We start from the raw sequence: 25,274 nt of genomic DNA, 5'->3' as shown, positions 1-25,274 counted from the left end.
GCGAAAGCTACTTTGATGCCTTTGCCTGTGGTTGAGGAGCCACTTCCAGGGTAGCTGTGGATATTATGGTGCTTCTGAGTACCCCGAAGTTCCACAGGGAAAAGTATACCATAGTGGTAGTAGATTATGTTACCAGTTACCCTGAGGCAGTGTCTCTGTCCTCCATTGAGGCAGAAAAGGTGGCAAATGCTTTGTTAGAGATTTTCAGCAGGGTTGGTTTCCTAAAGGAAATACTGACTGTCAGAGATGCCAATTCCATGTCAGACCTGCTGGCTTGTCTGCGGAAGTACTGTGGGATGAAGCATCTAAAGACCACCCCCTACCATCCCCAGACTAATGGTCTTATTGAGAGGTTAAACTGTACACTCAAGATGATGCTACAGGCAGTTGCAGACCAGTTTAAGGTAGACTGGGACAAATGTTTGCCCCATCTGTTTGCTTACAGAGAGGTTCCCCAGGAATCCACAGGCTTTCCACCCTTTGAGTTGCTGTATGGGCATAGGGTGAGGGGACTTCTAGATTTGATTCGAGATGAGTGGAAGAGTGAGTGTGAATTCCACAAGGAGTCTGTTGTGGCATATATAATAAACCTCAAAACAAGGCTCAGGGAACTCATGGGCTTGGCCCAGGAGAACCTGGCAGAAGTTCAACAGCGGAAAAAGGTCTGGTATGACAGGAATGCTTGAGCTAGAGAGTATGCTGTAGGGCAGCAGTTAATGGTTCGCATTCCTATCAGACACAACAAGCTGCAGGCCACCTGGGAGGGACCCTACAAGGTAGTAAGGAAGGTCAGTGATTTTAACTACATGGTAAAATTGCTAGGTAGGAGGCAGGGGCACAAATTGTACCATGTTAACATGATGAAACCTTACCATGATAGAGAGGCCTTTGTGCTGAGCATTTGTGGTGGAGAGCAGGAGGAGTCTGAGGGGGATCTGGTGACTGATCTCCTCAGTGAGACTCGAACTGACACCTCAGTGGAAGGGGTAGAAATGTCCCAGCAGTTACCCCCTATCCAGGTTCGAAAAATTCAAGCAGTGTTACAGGAGTTTGGGGATATGTTCACTGAGAAACAAGGATGCACCCATCTGGTGCAGCTACATGTGTATACAGGACCACAAAGACCATTTAAGCAGTCCCCTGATAGGGTGCCTGAGAGAGTCAAACAGACTCTGAGGGAGGAGATACAGGAAATGTTGGAACTAGAGGTAATTCAGGAGTTCAGCAGTTCCTGGGCCTCCCCAGTGATGCTGGTACCAAAGAAGGATGGCAGCACCAGGTTCTTTGTGGACTACAGGAAATTAAGTAGTCACAGAGAGTAAGATGCTTACTCCATGCTTGGGACAGATGAAGCCCTAGAGCAGCTGGGTGGAGCTAAGTATCTTACCACCAATGATCTTACCAAGGCTTACTGGCAGGTGCCCTTGACTCCCAGTGCTAGAGAGAGGTCAGCCTTTGTGACTCCTTTTGGCTTTTATGAGTTCACAAAGATGCCCTTTGGGGTGAAAATGCCCCAGTGACTTTCCAGAGGCTGGTAGATTATACCCTAGCAGGAGATTTTGCCCTTGCTTACCTAGATGATATTGCCATCTACAGCCATTCCTGGCAAAAGCACCTTCAGCATATCAGGGAGGTGCAGGGCAGACTACAGAGGCCAGGGTTGATCATTATTCCCAGCCAATGTCAGGTGGGTATGGCAGAGGTCTCCTACCTGGGACATAGAGTGGAGAGTGGTAAGATCAGGCCAGAACCTGCCAAAGTGGAAGCCATTCAGGCATGGCCTGCCCCTGTTACCAAAAAGCAGGTGAGGGTATTCTTAGGGACAGCAGGGTACTATAAAAAGCTCATCCCCAGTTAGAGTACCATAGCTGCTCCTCTTACAGACCTGACAAGGAAAAACAGGCCAGATAAGGTAGTGTGGACCCCAGCATGTGAGCAGGCATTCCAAAAGCTTAAAGAAGTTTTAGGAGGACCCCCTGTGTTAGCCAGTCCAGATTACAGCAAAGAATTTATTGTCCATGTGGATGCTTCAAACCATGGGGTGGGGGCTATACTTAGCCAGGTTTCCTCAGAGGGAGAAGAGCACCCAGTGGTATATCTCAGTCATAGGCTCCAACACAGAGAGGAATGCTATCCATCTGTAGAAAAGGAATGCCTAGCCATAGTGTTGGCACTGCAGAAATTTCAGCCATATCTGTATGGAAGGAAATTCACTGTAGTTACAGACCACAATCCCTTAACATGGCTACATTGAGCCAGCCAGCAAAATGCCAAGTTACTAAGGTGGAGACTAGGGTTGCACACATATATGACAGTGCAGCACAGCAGTGGGGTTAGCAATGCCAGTGCAGATGCACTCTCAAGACATGGAATGGGGTAAGGTATTTCCAGATAGGCTTAACCTGCTGAAGCAACATTTCTCAAGGGTCACTTGGAAAACTAGCTTGAGTTTTCGGGGTGGGGGGTTTGTGACACTGCCAGCCCAGCTGTCTGGAATTTTGTAAATAGTTATATCGCATTTGTGAATACCAGCATAATGCAATTGCTTGGGTTGCCAGATATATTAGAAATATATGTTATGTGTATATTAAACTATGGATACAGGAATGTATGTTATGTACTGAGCTTCAAGGATGTGTCCACAATGTACCCTAGTGGAAAAGAATGGAAATGGATATAAACTATATACCTGTGCAAATGTATGCTTTACTAGCAGAAGCTGGAACATAGTTAACTTGGAAAAGTTCAAGTAAATAAGTTGAAACTGTAGTGTTTTTATGATTGTGTTATCTCTCCGTGAAGCAGACACATTATTTTGAGCTTTTTCTGCTGTCTTGAAACAGAAATAATTAGAAGGTTTCAGATGTAAAAGTGTTAATTATTTTACAACTTCCATGTACTGCAAGCTTCTGAGAGATATGCAGTTCTAACACAGAGGTGTTAGTCTCTGTTTGCCTGAGAACTGAAGGCAGATGACAAAGAGTGATGTCATCCAGATTAACCCAGCAGTAATGTGTATTATTAATTTAAGAACTATCTCAGAGAGTGAGTCTTTGCATTTTGTATTTTGTTTTGGACCTAGAAACATCCACTCATCAGCACTTCTGCCTACGTGTTGTCTGTAAGTAAGACTTATGGAAAAGTGATTTATTTTAGATATAGATAGGAATATTAAAGATTAGTGTAGCTGTTTCCTGTATTTATTTGAGACTGTCCTACAATGTTGTTTTAAAATATTTCCTGTGATTCTGAACTCTGATATCAGTGATTACTTATTTATTATTGTCTTGTTCTTTTATTTATTATTATTATTATTATTATTATTATTAAATATATTTAAACCTTTTAATTGTGGCTGGTTTGTTTAGAGTTATTTAAGCTCTTAGGTACTTGCATATGTATTTGGTGACAATGTACAGACCACTCCAATAGCCTTGCTTTTGGTCACACTTACCATTTGGATAATAGTAACATTACACAGTAGGATTGGTCACCCTTTGTAAGGGCCTTAGAGTAGCTGATAAAGAGTTGACTGGTGGCAGTGATAACTACCTTATAGTCTGAGCAGAGGGGGGCATAGCTAGTAAACCTGTGCCAGCCTTTCCCAGGTGTGTGTGTGTGTGTGTGTGTGTGTGTGTGTGTGTGTGTGTGTCTGTATATAAATCAAATCTCAAAGTGTTATGTGTGTGTCAGCTATTTGGGCAGGGACACGAAGCACTGGTTGGACAGAGAGGGTGTTGTAAGTTTTAGCTTGGCCACTTGGCTGAGATCTTAACCCTATAGCTGTGCCAGTGGGGAGTCTTATTGGGGATCTGGAGAAAGAGGGAGAAACCAGCCCCAGACTGACTGTGAGCTCTGTATGCTGTTAAGGGAAATTGTACTTTACTGTGTGTGTACTTTTCATCCTCCCATTGTGTACTTCCCTCACTGTTGCCATTGGTGAGGATTGAGGCTTCTTGATAACTGGGTCAGTGCAGGGGAGTCATACCAACTGCAAAATGTACTTCCATTAATGTAAATGTCTTGAACAATAACTGTAAAAGGGAAAGTCTTCTAAAATATTTGAAAATGTGGAATGCATAAATAGTTTTTTTTAGAGGAGATAGACATTATGCAAGAAGACATAAAATGAACACAAAGAATCATACAATGTTAATAAGTTTTCTTTATAAACAGAAGAAAGGAGGAGTAGCAATATTATGGAAGAACTCAATTCTAATGCCTAAAATTATTAATACATATCACAACAACTCAGGAAATTTTTGCTTAGTAACAGTGTCCATTAATGAAATGATATATACACTAGTAAATATGTTTGTTACAGGAGCTAGGAGTTAAAGTAGCTAAACAATCTTTAAAAGACATGGTACAATACGCTAAGGGAAATATAGTCATAGTAGGGGACTTCAATTGTATTACAATGGAAACTGACACAAATGCAAAAAATGCATGTAAGAAATCAGCATTATCAAAGGTGCTTTCTGACTTTATTGATTCTTGTAACATTGTAGACATTAATGAATATGAACCAAATAGACTATTCTTAACACATTATTCTTATAGGCATGGTACACAATCAAGAATAGATGTAGTGTACATATCAAGAGATCTAACTACAAAGTTAGATAAAGTAAAGACAATTACATGTCCATTATCAGACCACAATGCAATTACTTTGGAAATGGACTTCAGTTTTAGTCAAAGGATAACAGTAACAAGGATGCCATCATACATAACAAATTTTAAGGATTTCATTGAGTTTTATATTAGAGATACAAATATTCTTAAATATAAATCTCACTAAAGAGGTATCTGAAGTATACATATGGAGTGCACTGAAGGCATATTTATGTGGGAAATTAGTAGCATGGTATAACATTAAACAAAAAACAATGGAACAGAGACCTACTGGACTTACAAATAAAAATTGATAATAAATTAAAACTTGATGTCCAAAAAGCAAACACTAACTTAACAAGTGAATTAGATTACAGGAATAAAAATATATGGAGACATTACACCATAAGACAATGATCAGTTTAGAGAAGATTAAGTTATGTTCCTATTCAGTAAATCCAAAGAATCAAAGAATAGCTAATGGAACTAAAAAATATAAAAGCAAATCAAATAAAGGAAATATATAATTCAGAAACTAAGAAGAAAGTGTCAGATTTAGAAGGAATGCTAGAAGCATTCAAAATGTATTTTCACAAAATTAATAACCAAAATGAAAAAAAATAGGATTGCAAACCATGCTAAAAGCCTTCCTTGAAAAACATGCCAAGATTAAATTATTAGAAGAACATATAAAACTAATAGATAAACAAATAACAATCACAGAACTCAAATCTCAAGTTAATAAACTAAAGTTAAATAAAGCCCCAGGTATAGACAATATTATCCCATACATGTTTAAATTATTACCTAATAAAGCTCTAGTGTTATTACTGAAAGTGTTTATGTTAGTAAAAGATGGTAAAGAAATCCATTCTTCTTGGAAATACACAATAATATCATCACTTTTGAAGCCAGACAAAAGTCCTAGTGAATGTTCATCCTATAGGCCAATATCTTTACTTAATATAGACTATAAGATATTCATGGCAATACATGTTGCTAGGATTAAGCAGCTATTTCCATTATTAATAGATAAAGATCAAGCTGGCTTCATAAAGGATAGAAACACGTATGGTACCATAAAAATAATTATTTCCTCAACCAGTTATGCTAACATCATGAAAAATAAAATGACTGTGGTTAATTTAGATGTAAATAATGCATTTTGACTCTGTACACTGGAACTATTTATGGCTGGTTTTAGAAGAATACAATTTCTCAAAAAAATAATTCTATTAATAAAATATGTATGTGAAAAATCTTTGGCATATATAAAAATAAGATCCTGCTTCTCTAAATCTATTCACATCATTAAGAGCACATAACATTGCTGTTTGCCTTTGTCATTGAACCATTTGCAAACAGCATATGAATGAATGAAAGCATTAAAGGAATCCAACTAGATAACAGTTTAGAAATGAAGATCCATTTATTTGCAAATGATATTCTGCTAACTTTAAAAGATAACGACAACACATTAAAACACTATTAAAGCTAATTCAATATTTTCAGAGGATTTCAGGTTTCAACTTCAATGAAAGCAAGACAAAGATATTACGTATAAATACTTCTGAGAAAGATTTAGGTAAGGAACAACAGAAATATATACCTATTGATAAAATCAAATACCGTGGCATTACAATAACAAATGAACTAGATACAAAAATTTAAATAAATTACAAGGAAATTTTAAATAATATTAAAAGTCTTATACAAAAATGGAATAAATATTTTTTTCAATGGAAGATAGGCTTTATATAATTAACATGATTATTTTTCCAAAGATGATATATTTTATACAAGCATGTTCTCTTCCTCCCCCTAAAACATATATAAAACAATTTAATAGACTAATCATAAACTTCCTATGGTATCCTAACAAACCTAGGATAGCTATGAATTATCACTTGGAAGAATGGGAAATGGAAGGAATTGGTTTGCCAGATGTAGAGACATATACACTGTCATCTGTCACAAAAAATACCATTATGGATAAATACAGTTTATATATCCAGATGTAAACAAATAAATGAAAAAATGTGGCTGACATCAGGCTTTGTACTGTTAAATCAATACACTGAAATTATATCTAATAATTTTCTTTGAGTGTTGAGAGAATACATAACATAGAATAAAAAAATGTAAGTTCCAAATTCATCACATATACAATAAAAGCTTATAAAAACTTTATAAATAACAAACCTGACATAAAAGTGTGGCCATTTTTATTATATCCAATTGCATAAACACAAAGTAATATTAAAACATTTGATAGAGAAACAGTTAAGATCCTTAAATAGAAAACAATTAATTTATTGGCATCAATTGTTAGAATCTGGAAAAGTTCTAACAGTGGAGCAAGTTAAAAAGAAATTTAAATTTGAGAATAACTTGTGGCTACTTAGACAGGAAATAAGGGAATATATATTATATAGACTAGAGACAATGCAGTTAACAATTAGACAAGATGCTCTTAAATATATAGAACACGATATTAACAATAAAACAACCTATTACTAGAAAAGGACACGTATTGTGTATCTATAAAATAAAAAATGAATGATCATAAAGAAAATTTATGGGATTACTATAGAGCAATTAATAATCAAATACTGAATGACTGAGATAAAAAAAATGATTCTTCTCTCCTCAAAACCAACATCTCTTTCACAACAGTGGAAACTTTTTACATGAAAGTTCATACACACATCTTACATAGCACCTCATAAAATGGAATTAATGTTTAAAAATGATATTGGTGGATGGAGATGCAAATTAAAACTAAAGACAGACTGGCAGCATATGTTCTATGAATGTCAATTGCTCAAATCATATTGGGATCAAATCTATTATTTTTTTAAGCAGTTTTTAATGCTAAATTCCAGCTGTCCAAGTATTTGATCCTGTTTAATGCACCTATACCTAGCAAAGTATACAATTGTATGGACTCTTTTAGCCATTACAAAATTAGATCATTATACAATGCATTGAAAAAAGCAATTGTAATGCTAAAGAGTAATGACTGTAACAAATTATGAAGTTAATTACCAATATACAAATGATGATCATATGGTTATTCTAGACACCCTTGTAAATAGTTTAATTTGTTATTATGTGTGCTAGATGTTATTTGTTAACTTGTGTGTGTGTCTGTACATATATATATATATATATATATATATATATATATATATATATATATATATATATATATATATATATGGGTCTAGGACATTTGCTCGAATGAGCAAACGTCCAAAACCCAAACGGCCGGGCATACTTACGCGAAAGTGCTTTTCACCAAAGAAGCACTTTCATATAAGTATGCCTGTTGCCGATGCCATACTATAGTGCGGATAAGGGAAAATTCCTTCCCTTCCCTTCCACTGTAATGCGGTCTCTAAGGGAGAATATTAAAGTAGAAGGGGTGTGCAGGGGGGCTAAAATGTTAATGTAGTGTTTTTTTTTGTTTTATTTCTTTTAGTAACACGCTTTGACAAAAGTGCTTTTTCGATAAAAGCGCTTTCGTTAAAGTGTGTTCGGTGGTTATGGATTCGGACATTTGCTCATTCAAGCAAACATCCTAGATATATTTAAATGTTATAAAAATTTATCTATGTGATTTTTTTCTCTTTAGAAAATTTAATAAAAATATTTTGGAAAAGAAAATATACAAATGGAAATGTTTAAAGAAGAATTAAATATGCCAAGGTTAGAGGTGGACAAGGATCAGTTCCTAATGGTTAAGATAGGAGGAGCTAAGATAAACATTGTGATGTATAACCAATCTGCAGGAAAGTCCCCAGGAATAGAAGGTATTCCTGTTGAAGTTTGGAAGCTAGGAGGGAAAAAAACTGATAAAGATCTGGAAGGTTTTGTTTAACAGTATTTTAAGAGGAGAAGTACCAACATCCTAGAAGAAAGCAGTGGACCTAAGGAGGGTAAAGCTACATCAGATCCAGATTCATACAGGGCCATTTCAATATTAAACTATGATTATAAAGTGTTCATGTCTATAATGGCCAAAAGAATGGCAAAAGTAATGTAAAAATTGATAGATATGGATCAGTGTGGTTTTGTAGAGGGGAGGCAAACATTTGACAACATTAACAGAACATTGATGATACAGAGGGAAGCAGAATGTAGAAAAATACCATTGTTGTTGGTGCATCTTGATGCAGAGAAAGCATTTGACAGAGAAAGCTGGAACTTTATGAGCAGAGCAATGGAAGCATTTGCATTTCCTGAAAAAAATTGATTAGGAAAACAAATGAGGGATCGGAGGTGAAAATTAAAGTGGGTCAGGTCCTCTATCATAATTTCTGCTTGAGCAGAGTAACCAGGCAGGGGTGTCCTTTTTCCATTTTGTTATTTACATTATATTTAGAATAATTGGCAAAGAAAATAAGGGACTCAGAAATTCAAGAATATAATTGGTATGGTAGTCAAGAAAAGTTGGATCTATTTGCAGGTGATATTATTTTATACCTGACAAAACCAGGAGGAGACATTACAGTGTTGTGGAACATTTTGAGATGGTTTCAAATCTTTTCAAGATACAAAATGAATGAAGCTAAAACAAAGGCAGTAACAGTAAATTATGGACCCACATATGAATTGGATCAGCATTATCCATATTTATGGGGACATGATAAAATGAAGTATTTAGGAGTATGGATTAAAAATGATTGTGGTATGGCAGCTAAGGATATGCAGGAATAGACTAAACAGAAGATAATACAAAAATGAGAAAACTGAAGCTTTGTTATATGGATATGGATAGTAAGATCACGGCCAGCCTTAGGCATAGGCAAACTAGGCAACCGCCTAGGGCGCCATAAAGGCCGGCCTTGTAAAGGGCGCAATTTTTTACTTAATTTTTTTATTTTAATTAATGTAGTTGCTCGAGGGCACAGGAACCACAGGGCAAAGGGGGCGGTGAGCTCCCTCCCACTTTTACAGCTTCGTGGTATTAGCGTCTTCTCCTTTAAGGAGAATCATGCGTGCACATGCCAAAGTGCAAGTAAATACGTTTTGCAGGCGTGCGAAATGTAAGCTAGCAGTTTTGTTAAGAGAGATTAAGTCTGTGTGTGCTTGTTTAGCCATTCGGTTAAGAAATAAGGTAAGTGTATGTGTGTGTAATTTAAACTATTTGCTTCTGTATGCATGAGAAAGTGTGTGTGTGTGTGTGTGTGTGTGTGTGGGGGGGGTGAATATCATATGTTATTATGGAGTTCTGTGATCCTGACATAGAATGCTAGTGCCTTCAATTTTCTAGGCTGTTAATTTGGTTATGAAATGTTTATATTCTGGCTATTTTTAGGTAATCCACTAGGCTGTTTAATTTCCATTTATGATGGTCCGTCTTTCTGGCTGGAATGAAGTTGCAAACATATGGTGTGTGTGTGTGTGTGTGTGTGTGTGTGTGTGTGTGTGTGTGTGTGTGTGTGTGTGTGTGTGTGTGTGTGTGTGTGTGTGTGTGGCTATGATGACAACTTCTAAAGTATGGAAACAGACACGAGTCATCAGTGGGACAGCTGGAAGTAGAAGGCAAATCTTCCTTCACTGGAAGTGAGATTATGAATCGGTGACTGCTAGTTTCAGGTGGGCACTCAGAAGGATGGCATAGAGAGGTGAGGGTGTGTGTATGGGCAGGATACCCATATTACTGCACATCATTAAAATGGTGATGTTAGATTGGTGCTATTTTCCCTTTTACCACTCTATCCACGACCCACAGACCACTAAGATGCACTGATAGAATCCTGCAAGGTTCTTACCAATAAATGAAAAACATCATTACCCAGAAGAGAAGGATCATGCCCATAATAGTAATAAAACTTTTCATGAGGGTGATAAGTGATCAGTAATAGTAGTTTTTTTTTCATGGGAGCACATGTGCACGTGCAGGCATTTGTCTAAGATACAAGCGAGAGAGAGTGAGAGGCGTAACAGGAAAAGAACATAAAGGTATACAACATAAAAAGCTGCTCCTGTATTTGTATGTTTTATGATATCAGTAAGGGGGGTCCAGTAGTAGTGCCTGCTGCACTACAGCACCCCCCATAAAAACTGTCACAGACCTATCTTTATATTTGTTTTATAAAAAATAGTCATTTTTCATGTCTCAGGCTCAAAATTCCATGCACGTTACTGCACAAGTTCTGGAGTTTTGTTTTCCTGTTCACAAAAAATGACTTCCTTGGCTGAGCTGTTTTCAAAAGCATTAGCATTATTAAGTAAGAGCACCAAATGGAAAATAAAGCAGTTACTCCTTACTCCTTACTCCTTACTACATAGCTTTCTGCTGTTCTGAGGGAGGCAAAAATTCATCACAAAGGAGGCTTGCTGTACAGCTAGATCAAACAATGAGACTGCCAGAATGAAACTGGAGGAATGCGTGGACAGCCTCAAATAATTACAAACATGGAGGAATATGCATCTGTGTTTTTGTTAGTTTTTTTTATTATTATCTTTAGTACTAAATAGTAAGTCTACTACCTTGTTCCCTTATGAACTAACCTGGATTCTTCTGCTTGGGAGTGTTGCTGCCAGTCAGCCTACAGGACAGTATGACAACATGTATTGTTTTTCTTTTATACATTAGATATTGTGAAACATATTCCTTTGGCTACTTATTTACTCATTTATTTTATCAGACTGGACATCTGGGGTATCTGGGGTTTGCACAATTATTAAAGTGTATGTACCTGAATGACATATTTGTGTAGTCTGGTGGGATTTGAACAAGGTGCACTGTATGCATCTGATAGCAATAAGTTGCATTACTATGGTAATTATTCATTCATATGAAAAGAATCAGACATCCAAGAAGTACACAGTCAAAAAGTGTGTGTAGTTTGTAGGCAAGAGTCAGACTGTGAATAAAAGTGACTGAATATCCATTGGTCACAATTAAACACTCAAGGATCTGATTTGGCAGAGCATGTGCATGCGTGTTGGTGTAAAACAAGATGAAATACATTGCTGTGACCATTTTTTTTTTTTATTCCAATGGCTATACTGAGTAGGTATTGTAACAATCATTTTATGAAAGATGTTGATTGTTTACTCATGCATTGCCCTGATTGTATGCAGCATGTTGTTCAGATTTCTTGTGCTAGGAGGTTGAGAGGTATGGATGCATGGTATGTCATGCCCCTAGTTGTCAATTATTTGGTACATTTTAAGGGTGCCCTCCTTTGTATAAGATGCCTGGTAACTATGAAGTGTTGTCGTTTCCTGTTGCAATATTACCGGTTTGCCAATTGTTTTCTTCAGTGTAATGTAGACAATTGATTCTTTAAGGACAGCAGGCACTGAATTTGTAGATGAAACATTGAGATGTAAAGTTGTTTGCCAGTAGCAACCTCTTCATTAGTTATAGGTTTTTTTAATGTGGAATTATTCAGATGATTTTACTTCTGCAGAGATTGTGCATATTGACTGATTTTGGTGGATTGTAATGACAGAACTCCGAGTGCACTTTTATGTTGAAGTTTTATGAAATAGGTTGTTTTGTCATTATTCGTTCATATATCTTGTTTCATTGTTTATTAAAAGAATGTTTAAAACTACAAATTTAAAACACATTTTGACAAGTGGTGATGTATTATACAAGGAATATAATCATGAAGGTGAATCAAAGAATAAATACATGTATGTAAGGCCCTAAAAAATGTGTGCAAGGAGCCTATGTTTTAAAAATAGTCCAAAGGTAAACTTAATCCTCCAGTGGCCCAATGCATTTTCTATGAATGTGGGTTTTCATGCTGTTTCAATGAATGCAAGTTTCAAAGGCAGAGAAGTTTACTACTCATGTATGTCTGTTTTCATTGTGAGGCTGTTTGTTTAGCAAATTGCTATATGTGTTTGTGCTATTTTATTTCAATACCTGCAATATGCACACTGATATGTTTGAACAGTGTTTATGGCAACTGGTTTGAAACAGCCAAGTAATGGAACACTGGAATAGTTGAGAAGGTAGGGGGTTGCTGCAGGAGGGGCTGTTCGGTGGGAAGGTGATTGTCACCTTAAAACTACAAACTATATCTTACTATTTATTGTGTTCGTTAACTATGGGAATAAAGTAGAGTTTTGATTTTGGGAGAAATGTGTCCCTCATTCCCCTCAGCCAACAGGTGATTGCTGTACAACAGCACCATTTCCGCCCAGCAAAGATGGCATCAGCCTCCCAGACCGGCAGCAGAAAGTCATAAAATAGAAGGGCTTGCTGCATGAACATGATTTTATTGGATGCTTAATAATAACGTCTACGCCCCTAGAATCTGCAGAACCGCTTATCTCAAGACCGCTAAATGACGTGCTTCTTTCTCCCTGGTAAAATCAGTGATTTCAAAATTGACACAAACAAGCTGCAAGTTAAAGAAGACAGAGATAAAACAGATTAATGAATGTATTCTATCCATACTTATATATATATATATATATATATATATATATATATATATATATCCTGTGTAGTGCGGTCCCTCCCCTTTTTTATATTTTCAGGATTTTGGGATAGTAGCCAGCCAGAGTCCGTATAGCGGTCACCTCAAAACTCTTGACAACTTTATCTTTAGGAGAAATTAGTCCGTAGTAATCAACGGCATTTTGATCCGGAAGAACAAGTTGTCTAATCAAGAAAAGATGTGCTTCCTTCTTTTACCCCCCACCCATAGTCTGGAGCCTCAGTTTAGGATGCGAATGAGGTGTGCAGTATTAGCACATGCCCTTATCATCTGGTGGTTTCATGGGAATCCATTTTTTTTTTTTTATGATGGTGATGGGGGTCTCTGTCTTAAAGGTTTACTGCTCCTTCATCTGCCTATTGGGGGAAGAGCAGCATACCTCCCTAGCCAGAAAATGTAGGTAGCATGCTACCAGCCAGGGTACATTAACGTGGCCTTACAAAACAATGCTATTAATTTATATTCTATCACTGTCTGTCTTTAGGTAACAGTGCTAATATATTACAAGTGTCCTTGATTTATTTCTGGCTTTGTTTTTGATTTGTAGCAGTGCACTTTCTCAAGATGTTAAAGTGGGTTGATGATATGTTTGAACTAATGAAAAGGTTAAAAATGTTTGCTCAACTGAGTGTTTTTGTTGAACTTAATCTTACTGTAATGGCTGCAGTTATTTGTTGTTTTGTTGTATTTACTATGTATTCCTGCAGTCAGATTTGGCATGAAATGGCTGAAACAAAGGAATTTAATTTTAATAAATCTAAAATTTGATATCAACATAAGCATTGCTAGTGCAGCTTTTAGAAGGAGTATTTATGATGATTTTACCTTCAGATTTTATTTTTGGTGTATCAGATTAGTATCAGTTTTTATTATTATTATTTAATCCTTACTTCGCTGCTGAAAATATATAATATCCTGAAATGAAAATACAATGCCTGGGATTAAAAAAAAAACAATCACCAGCAATGTATCAGTGCCCAATGGTACAACATGATATAATGTGATTTAGATAGACGATGAGGCTGCGTGGAGTGATCTCATTAGTAGCTCATTAGAATGTCTATGAATTACAGGTAACTATGCTAGTGTCCCTCCTGCCAACAGTACAATTATGCACACACTGAAGGGCATCCAGACAACTGATAGCAGATTTGATTTCTAGAAATATGTTTGAATAAGATTAATTTCAGTGAATCATATTTATCTCAACTAAATTAAAAAAATTTGGAGACATTTAGACAGAAATCATAGTCAAGCTGGTATTCCCAATTTTACATAAGGAATTTAATGTAGAATAACAACACAAAATTCACACAAGTTTTACAAAATAAATTAAATCCTTGTAGTATGACTGATTTTTCATGCATTTAAACATTGAAAGAATTGGAGTGGCTTTTGTGGGAGTGACCCATCTATGGGCGTGGCTCAAATAGGGGTGTTGCTTGAGTATGGTGTGCGTGGGGCTTAAGGGGCACCAGAGCAGTACTTCGCCTAGGGCGCCATTTCAGCTAAGGCCGGCCCTGAGTAAGATACAAACAGTCAAAATATTTTTAGTCCCATTAGTCTTATACACAGGTCAGGCATATTTTTATCAACCAGAGAAGTTGTGGATAGCAATTAATAAAGAGCTGAAGGACTTTATCTGGGAGGGGAAGATGGCAAGAGTCAAGTGGGAGAAACTGATTCTTCCAGTAGAACAGGGCAGATTGGAATTACTTGATTTGAAGGGGTATTTCAGAGCTACACCATTAAGGCTCCTTTACATAGCACAAGCAAATATTTATAATGCAAAATGGAAAGGGATGATGATGAAACAGGGGGGAAGCTCAAGAAACAAGGAGAGACTGGAATTATGAATACAGGCCTTTAAGGAGAATAGCAATAATCATACAGAATACTATACCTATAAACTAAGCCAACATGGGAATGGAGAAAGGAGATTCTGCCGATAGGTATGACTGTAATTAGGGATATAGACAATTGGAATTTATAGGAAAAGACTGGCAAAGGAACCAAGAAATTGGGATCAAATAACTGGAGAGAGAAAGATGATAGAATGGGAAGATGCCAAGAATGTATTTGGACTGCAGGTTAGAGACTGCATTCCCTATCAAGGATTGATATCAGAGTATAGGCAAAGAGAAAGAAATTGGGGGTCCTAAATGAAAGATCAGCACTGATAGAGTTTTCAGTAGACTCTAGAACTGAAGCTGCCATTAAAAAAGGAATAATTAGCAGAGCATATAAAATATTGCATGATAACTATAACAGTCAATCAGAGGAGGTTAGAAAGGATTGGGAAGAGAGATTGGATAAGCAATTCACAAAGAAACAATGGGAGGATATATGTATATCTCCCAAATATGCAACAAAATCTAGGAGATTTAGGATTTTTGCTTGGAAATGTTTACATAGATATTTTTATATGCCAAGTAGACTCCAGAGAGTTTTTCCTCAGGTAGACAGCAAATGTTGGAGGTGTGACAGTGAAGAATGAGGTAACTGGGAACATATTTTCTGGGAGTGGGATGAGTTGGTGGACTTTAAGGATTCCCCATCGGATGCACTGTCAGAGATGCTGGGTGGGCAGATTGGTTTGATTCTGCTGAGCTGTGATACAGAATTGGAATTGACTGACCATAGTAAAGCCTTGCTGTGTTAATTATGGTGGCTGCCAAAAAAAAAGCAATTACTAGAAAATGGAAATCAAAATCTAAGCCAACTATACTAGAAGTAGTGAATATATAGTAATAAAACAACTGGAATTCAGATCTTTAGAAAAGAGTAGGAGCAAACTAAATAGAAAAAATGGGAATTGTGGGAACAACACATACAGGGGAGGAATGAGGTTTAAACGAAGGCAGGACTTAAATGAGCTATGTAATGTTTGACTGAACATGACTGGGTAGATTATAAGTGATGTACACTGTTTGCAACGGGGAGTGTGTCAGAATGGTTTATGATGTAAAATGGTTACAACTAGGATTATGTTGGTGTGATTTGTTTTTGTTTACATAAATGTATGATATCCTGTGTCATAAGTGATGACTTAGTAAAGATGTTTCTTGTTTATAAAAGGTCAGGAATTGAATAATTTTTGTAATGTTGTTAGGTTATATAGCAATATATGTGAAGTATAATGTTTGTAAACTTGAACTTGTTAATACGGTTTCATTACTTTTAGATAAATGTAAATTTGTCTGTGTCACAAGTGATAGTTCAGTAAAGGTGTTTAGGAGAAAAAAGCATACTTCTAGATTGGTTAAATAGGATCAAACACTGGAGTTCCTCCACATCCAGATTATCATAGACAAAGTCCCTTACCATATACTAGAAAGCTATAGGTTACCCTGTATGTCCCATGAAACCCGTAGCTCATACTTAGACATATTGGAGACACTCACAATTCAACCAAGCACCATACTCATGGGGACTTTAATTATCCCTGTCTAAACTGGGAATCCTACATGACCCCGGATTTGCAGGAGCAGTGATTCCTAGATTTTGTAAACACAAACACCATGGACCAGTTATTGCATACAAATACTATAGATACAAACATACTGTACCTGGTACTCACAAGTGTGGGAGAATGCTGCATCCCCCCAGTGTTATGTCCTCTCTGGTAAAGTCAGACAACAAAGCAATCTCCTTCAAAATAAAAATCAATTCTGTAACTCAGCAAACCCTGGAACAGTTAGAAACTACTCCAAGCAAACTATCTTTTATCAGGTGATAAGCTGTCAAAATGTCAAGCTTCTCCAAACCCAGACAACACAGCAGCCTGTGGAATTACTCACTAAAGATTTGTACAACCATGTCAATAATTGTATAGAGGCTGCTGTGTCTATCAGAGGTAAGCCCAAACCTAATTCAAAAAACAAATCACACTGGTGGAATCCAAAATTAAAAAAAGATTGTATAACAGAAGAAGAAAAATGTCATAGCTAAAATTAGAAGTGTAAAACCAAAAAAGATAAATACTCTCTCATCAAACTGAAAAGATAACCAAGAGGACTAATTAAGTCGAACAAAGCAAATTTTGAGATAAAGATAGCATCCCAGCCCAAGAACAACCATAAGGCCATCTTTAACTATGTCTCAAACCTCAAAGAAAGTACATAACAGTGTGCCGAAATGTTGGTAAATGGAGCCACACTCATGGAACAGGAAGATATAGCAAATTTTCCGGCTGACAAATTCAGCTCTGATTGTAACCCCTTCTCACCCCCAGACATCTTAAAAGAAACACCACCTAACATAACCCTTCCAACTATCAGTAGGGATTATTTCTTATATGTGCTATCTTAAAGCCAAGAATACAGCTTCACTGAGCCATGATAATGTTCCAGGATGCCTCCTAAATAGCTTGAAGTATGACCTATCAGGGCCAACGGGCCCATTAGTCTGACTAGTCTCATATACAAAGCCACATAAAGAATTATCATGGAAATGATTAACAATGAGATAGGAAACCTTAAGACACTGGACCCAACCCAGTTTGGTTCTTTCATAGAGAGTTTACCTACTGAACCTGATGGACTTCTTTGAGAAGGTTATTAGGGCAATGGATAAGTGCAAAATAGTGTATACTGTCTACCTTAACCTAGCTAAGGCATTTGATACAATACCCTCAGGCATTGTAAAGAAATTCACATAATTAGGCAGAAATACGTATGCGACTTGATGGATAACCAGCTGGCTCACAGACAGGACCCCGAAAGTTAGGATTGGAGAGACCACCTCCACAAAGAGGCCAGTCACCAGTGGAGTCCCCCAGGGCTCTGTGCTGGGTCAGTTACTCTTTGGCATTTATTTTGTAGAAGTCAAGACCAATGTCCAGGCCTCTGGCTTACCAGGTTTGTAGATGATTGCAAGCTAGGAGCAATCAGAGAAATCCCCCAAGATGCTAACATCTTGCAGGAAGGTCTAATACAGACAAATGACTGGTGCCAAAGAGAAGGTCTAATACAAACAAATGACTGGTGCCAAAGCCATGGCTTAAAACTCAGTTCCAGGAAATGCATAATAGTACCTGTTGGGAAGTAAGCCATCCAGGGTAAACTACCTCATTGGTAAACAGCCGTAAAAGTAGACACAGTAGGCAGGGATTTGGAGACATGTAGATAGTAACCTAGCTTTCAACTAGCATATGTCTAAGGTGGTCAGAAAATCCTTCTATGTCACTCAGTGTAAGAATAAGGGCATGGCATCTAGGTCTAGGGAAGTCATATGTATTCGGCCCTCATTAGACCCATTATTGAGTGTAATGCCTCCTTTGGTATGTACCTGACCAGACATATGCAACAAATGGAACATCCACGGAGATTCCTCACAAAAAGAATACATTGTGTAAACACAATGGAACATCCACAGAGATTCCTCACAAAAAGAATACATGGTGTAAACGCAATGTCCTATGCAGATAGCCTCAAAATGTTATCTGTTTACTCTGTTTCCTACAGACTGCTGAGAGGTGATTTATACCTGGCATACAAGTATACAAGGCATCCTTGGATTCCACTGTGATGGACCTTTTGGATAGCCACAAAATGAACTGCACCAGAACTACTAGATCTAAGGGTTTAAACTTTGCTTGTGACTTAAACAGGACATGTTGAGGGCACAGGTATGCATATCAGAGAATCCCCATTGGCTGGAATATACTTCCCATAATTGTGAAGCAGAGCAATTCTTGAAATTTTTTTGACATCTGTTTCTCTGAAGTGGAAGCAAATGCTGAATGTTTATGGCTAACTAAGTTTGCAGATGATTGCAAGCTGTTGGTTATCATGGGCTGTCTTGCAAACACTAGCAATTTTCTAGTAGGCCTATCCCTGACTGATAAATGGTGCCAAATCCATGGTCTTAAACTCAGTGTTAAGAAATAGATAATTGTACCCCTTAGGAGGTCAACTACCCAACTAATTACTATATTGATAAAACACCCTTAAGAGTCAACCCAGTGGTGAGGGATCTGGGTACTCATGCACATTTGACCACCACATGGCCACAAATGGTGAGGAAATCCTTTTATGCTGCACAACTTATAAGTAAGGGAATGGCATCTAGGTCCACAGAAGTCATTATTCCACTGTACTCTGCCCTTATCAGACCAGTCATAGAGTACAGTGCTCCCTTTGGTATGTACCTGACCAGGCATATGCAGCAACTAGAGTGAACTCAATGATTCCTTACAAAAATAATACAAGGTGTGACAAACCTACCAATGCAGAGCATCTTAAAGCCCTTCCCTCTACTCAGTTTTCTATAGATTGCTGAGGGGTGATCTGTGCCTGGCTTTCAAGGCATCTGGAAACCAAACACTTATGAATCTTCTGCATATTCGTAAGTCAAATAGCACCAGAAATATAAGGTCTAAGGACCTGAATTTTGTCTGTGACTTAAGCAGAACTTGCTGGAGAGACAAATATGTGTCTCAGAGACTGCCCTTCCTATGGAACAGGCATCTATATGAAGCTGAGTTCATCTTTACCCAGTTTAAGAGCAAACTGGACCAGTGGATTGAGAATAGGAAATTTAGAATGGGCCTGGCACCCATGTCCCTTACAGCCAGTGGTGGCTGATAAATGCCTGGTCCTCAATGTCCTATTTGTATACAGGCTATCATTATTTTTGGGGGGAAAATTTGGCTAGGCTTTAAAAGGCCCCCCTGGGTCCTTAGCCTAGTAACAATCTATGAATCCCCTAGCCATATCAAGTGTAACCGGGACCAGTGAATGGGGACATCAGAAATTAACTCCTGGTGTGACACCTGTGTCTCTGATGGAAAGAGGTAGCCATTAAATCATGTCCTAACTAATCTACACCCATTAAAATAACCTCTAATGCACCGTAATTTGTGAGATACATTTGGCTTGCATGGCTAGGCTTATAAAGGCCCCAGAGGTTGTTAGCCTAGTATACACCCATAAACCTATGAACATACACTGTACAAGACTGGCAATGAAGTTTATCTGTTCACTTTTCTGAAAGAGTAATGAACAGTGTCAATTGTAAACCCAGGAATACTCACAAAAAAGAGTTTGGTAGCTATCCCAAAAACAAATGTCACTACAGGTAACTACTACTGAAGTGGCAGCCGTCACAGCTGCCATTTTTTCTGTTTTAAAGTTAGAGAAATATAAAATATAGCTATTACAGCTGCTATTTTTCTCTGTTTTAAAGTTTAAAACATAAAATATACACTTACTAAAAGTATGCAACAGTGAGTGCTAGCTGCCAAACAGATGTCCTGGCAGCAAGAGAACCACTAAGCTTTTGTAATTTCTTTTTATTTCTAAGTTTACTTATTACTCATTAAAAGTTATAGGCTAGTGTGCAAGTTAACTGTGGTACACACTACGCTGTCACATGAATATATTATCCTGGTCATGGCTGAACAACTTCAAGTAGACCACCAACCCTTTTATTTCTCTAACTAATGAATGAATGTATGCATAAATAAGGAAGTAAGTAAATCTTCACCTTTGAAATAAGAGAACAATATAAAAACTCTCAGATAAAATTGCTATTATGTGTGTTACATGTAGAACTGGAAAATAACACCCTTTGCTCTTGTATGCAAAACTATGTATTTTCATAACATAAAGAAGTCAAAGTTGGCATCTTTGAATAATGTATGTTTTAAAATGTATAGTAATTTAATTTAGATTCGAGAACTAAAGTCAAGTACAGCACCTTTGAATAATGTATGCTTTACATTTTATAATAATTTAATCTTGAATTGTTTTATTTGTTCTTGTTTTGATAGGAGGCCACATGTGTGTTTTTAGGCTTTTAAATAATCATTCAAAAAAGATGAAGTAGATAATTTGTGTTTACCATATTTGCAGTTTGACTTTTGTGACATGTATTTCTAAAATGTTACATGAAATGTAAGAGTTAAAGACTAGACAGTAGGTAGTACTTCATCTGATTCTCAAGAATGTGGTCTCTGATTTCAGACAGGAAACTGAGGTTATACCTCTAAGGCTGATGCCTGAGTGCAGCATAGAGGAAAAGGAGGTATTGTAGCTGATAGGGTATGCCATACTTCAGGTGAGGCATTACATCAAGGTCCCTTTTAGTAATGCTGGGACTGTCATATTGGGTGTATAGAAGGAAGTGAGTTTGTCAGAAGACTAGACAGTAGGTAGTACTTCATCTGATTCTCAAGAATGTGGTCTCTGATTTCAGACCGGAAACTGAGGTTATACCTCTAAGGCTGATGCCTGAGTGCAGCATAGAGGAAAAGGAGGTATTGTAGCTGATAGGGTATGCCATACTTCAGGTGAGGCATTACATCAAGGTCCCTTTTAGTAATGCTGGGACTGTCATATTGGGTGTATAGAAGGAAGTAGGAGAAGTGAACCTTGACCAACAATTCTTTCTCAAAAAACTGGTTCATGTAATTTCCAGAGTTTGTCAGAATGTGCATACTCATTTCATTACCAGTCTTAAACGATGCACCTTTAAAGTGCTTTAAGATGAGTAAGTATTGCATGGCTAAAACTGCTTTTTTGTTTATGTGCTGACAAATACTCCATTACAGATCAAGAATCTCCCTGAGATGCTTAAGTGGACATTTACACTGGTACTGGCAGTTACATAAGAAGACTGCATGTAGATGTGTCAGTCACATTATTATTTTATACCATTTTAGTTCAGCTTTCTAATGGAAAACAATTTTTGTTATTCTTTCTTGCCTATGAATCCTGATTGATGTTAAGTGATGTCATCTCTTTTATTTCCCTTTTGTTTTATGTTCTTAGGAAGTTAATGCTCCCCTCAGTACCCAGCAAGTCTATCTAGCAATGGCATTTTTCCATGAAGTCACATGTTTGTATGCTATACAGGAAGAAGGCTTGCACCCTGGAAATAAGGTAAGGATGTATATTGTTAAAAAAAGAGAGACAGAGAAGTTTCAGTGCATTAGTAGCATGACAGCTGAGGTATTATTAGCAGAATTTGTACATGCTTTGGGGAAGCTGAAGTATGCGGTGAAACATAGATATTCTTCTGTTTCTAAAGAAGCAGCAGTGATAGAGAAGAAAGTTGATTGCAAGGTGTGCTTATTATATAACCGCTGTACAAAGAGGATTCTGATGCAGTGTGGTTATGTTACTCATCACATTGTTTACTTTCAGTTGGATACTCCAACTCTCGTGTTCTTGCTTTAAGCAAAAGAAGGGTGAAGGGGTACATGACACAGACACACTGCCATCACCATACACCGGTGGAGTAGAGGAGATAAAAGTTCTGACTGTGATAGAGGTTGGTGTAAAAGGGTGGGGCTGCTTGTTTCCTTATGGAACTGAGGAGATGGCCAGCACAGTTAGTCCATTGCACATCCCCTTCCTCTTCTTAGCTGAACATTCATGGGGCATTAGGGTGCAATGAAGAAAATCCTTGAACTACCCTGATAGGCTGTCTCAATAATGGCATCCCTGGTTAACCCTCATCCTAGTGATGGGGAATAAATGGACCTTTTACTGGAAGGAAGCTGATAACTGACAAACAGCAGAGCCAAGAATTCAAAACTAATAATAATGTATTAAATACATGTGTACAATGCTAAGAGAATGAAAAGTAGAATTACATCACTTCTAAGCTAGCTAGGCCAAGAAGAATATTTGTGTTCAGTGAGATATCGTCCTACGAGTGCTTATTGTAAAATACTGTGTATAAAACACACAGCTCTGCTTTGTGTGTTATAAACAAGACATTATTTATTCTTGAATACTGCTTGATTACAGACAGATCACCATTGTGCTTTGTGACCTTGCTTATAACAAATGTATAAATGGAGTGTTGTCATGCATAAACAAAAATTACTAGATCATGGAAACTTTCTAAAATGTAGCAATCTGAGCTGCCATTTAATTGACGATTGCATGATATAAAAATCAGCTGAGAAACTGCTGTTTTTTTCAGGTGCCACAAATAATGAAGAATGCTATATGTTAGACACATGCCTGTACAATGCAGGCATATGGTGCCACAAATATTTGAACAGTGAACTTGCTAATGATGTGCCTGTAAACTGCATATATATATATATATATATATATATATATATATATATATATATATATACATACACACATACATGTGGGATTATGGTACAATTTCTTTAGTCATTAATTCCGTTGGTCAAAAAGGAATTTGTTGTATTTTTTAATCAAATTCCTTTTCATTGATGTTATTGTTGGCAATATGCCTTTGCCCAAGATCATTGAATAGTGGGGATATGGAAGTATCTTCCCCACTGCTGTATGATCCAGACGTTGGTATATTTAAGTAACAGGGGCTGTGGGGGTGCAGGGGGGTTGTGATACCACAAAAAAGATTGTGCTTCTTTTCCTTATTTTTATGATTTCTTGTTTGTGACAAAAGATAATACACTGTCGTGCATGTGTGTGTGTGTGTGTGTGTGTGTGTGTGTGTGTGTGTGTGTAGTGATATATATAGATACATATATATATATATATATATATATATATATATATATATATAATATATTTATATATATATATATATATATATATATATATATATTTATATATATGTATAGATATATATAGATATATGTACACATATACAGGCATACATAAGGCACATACTGTAGGACTTCCCTTAACCCATGGCAGTGCTTGCAAATGAGTTTCAGTGAGCTTGTTTTAGTACAATTAATATAAAGATATTTATTTACTCTGAATGTATGTGTGGTGAATGAAGGCTGACACTGATACACAAAATACAAAACTATTGAAAGTGGAATTTTCCAGACTTCAGACAACTTGATATTAGCTCTTGTAGTATAAAAAAAGAAACTGAGAGATAAGGGCCAGAAACTCTGTACATTTTAGTAAATTCAGTTAGTGGCTAGTAACTACACTGCCTGGATGCCAGCAAAGAAAAAAAACAGAAAGCTTGAAAAAAATCAGCTAGAAAAGATGAACAGAAAACACTGACTGGGAAGAATCCTGCAGCTGTTCAGCAAAAAGTAGTTAAAGCTCCAGCTTTCTTGCAAGACATGTCTTCCGGTTATCTAGAGGAAAAAAAATCAAATGTGGTCAGAGCTGATTAAAATAAACAAAACACTGAAAGAGTGTATCAACTCAAATAACGAAAGGCTGGAAAAATGGAAGAAGCTTTAAACAGCTTTTCAGATGAACTAATAAAAATGCATAAAACAGACGCTGAAGTGAAGAAAAGCCTGTCTGAGTATGAGAGTGCTCAGGAAGAGCAGTTTCAAAAAAACAGTACAGTTAGAGGACAGAGCACAGAGGGAAAACCTGAGATTTTCTGTTGTACCAGATAAACTGAAAGGAACAGAGTGTATTTATTTTATGAAAGCACAAATAAGCAACTGGACTGGTATTCCTCAGCAAGATTTGTTAACTGAAAGGCCATGCCAAGTGTATGCTCCAAACCTGGCCATGAGAAAGCAGCCAAGACCAGTACTTGCAAAGATGCAATCACGCCTGCAGAAAAAGGTGATTCTGACAAAAATGTGGCAGGAGGGCAAATTATTAAAAATTAGAGACAGTGGTCTGTTGGTGGAAAATGATTATTCACTCTACACTAAGCAAAAGAAGCAAATTTATCCCACCAATCAGGGAATGTTGAGAGGCAGTTGTGAGGTTCAAGCTGCTGTACCCAGCTGTCTTCAGAATATTTTTTCCTGGAAGATCAAAGTAATTTTTGATGTAGAATAGGCTAAGGCGGAAATACAAAAGTTTGTCCAGCAAAAAGTTAGCCATTAAACAGAAGGGGTCTGTGCTTCTCATTCTTTTGATGATAAAGCTCATAGAGAGACTTTGCCAGTGAAACCTTTTCCAATATTTCAAAGAAAATCCTTGAGAGACAGAAAAAAGCATAGGCGCTGAGTAGAACATCAGCAGTATCTTGGAGTTAAACGAAACTCTGGGGTTGGGAGATGGAGATGAACAGGAGTATGATAAGCAACATTGAAATTAGAGAATAAATGTGTGATTATAAAACATCATTCACATTTGTGAAATAAGGCTTTACATGAAAAAGTTGGAAGATTGGATTTTTGTTGACTCTGTTAAACTTGTCGGTGGTTGAATGCATATATCCCATTTCATGGCATTAATGTTTGGAAGAACACTGAAGGGAATGGGGAAAAAGAAGAAATATAAGTGTAATTAAAAC

General features: G+C 37.0%; 1 protein-coding gene across 1 annotated transcript in view; it reads left to right on the top strand.

The window, feature by feature from the left end:
* Positions 1-25,274, top strand: part of LOC122812984 (E3 ubiquitin-protein ligase rnf213-alpha-like) — a 1,982,151-nt gene that overhangs the window by 1,514,655 nt on the left and 442,222 nt on the right. Inside the window, 1 exon segment of the mRNA XM_044085079.1 lies at positions 21,866-21,976. Coding sequence (XP_043941014.1) covers positions 21,866-21,976 — 111 coding nt within the window.

This window comes from Protopterus annectens, chromosome 10.part0 (genome assembly GCF_019279795.1).
Source record: "Protopterus annectens isolate FY-2018-M chromosome 10.part0, PAN1.0, whole genome shotgun sequence".
NCBI lineage: Eukaryota > Metazoa > Chordata > Ceratodontiformes > Protopteridae > Protopterus > Protopterus annectens.
The sequence above is the reverse complement of the archived record's forward strand: the minus strand, read 5'-3'. Positions and strand labels throughout refer to the sequence as shown.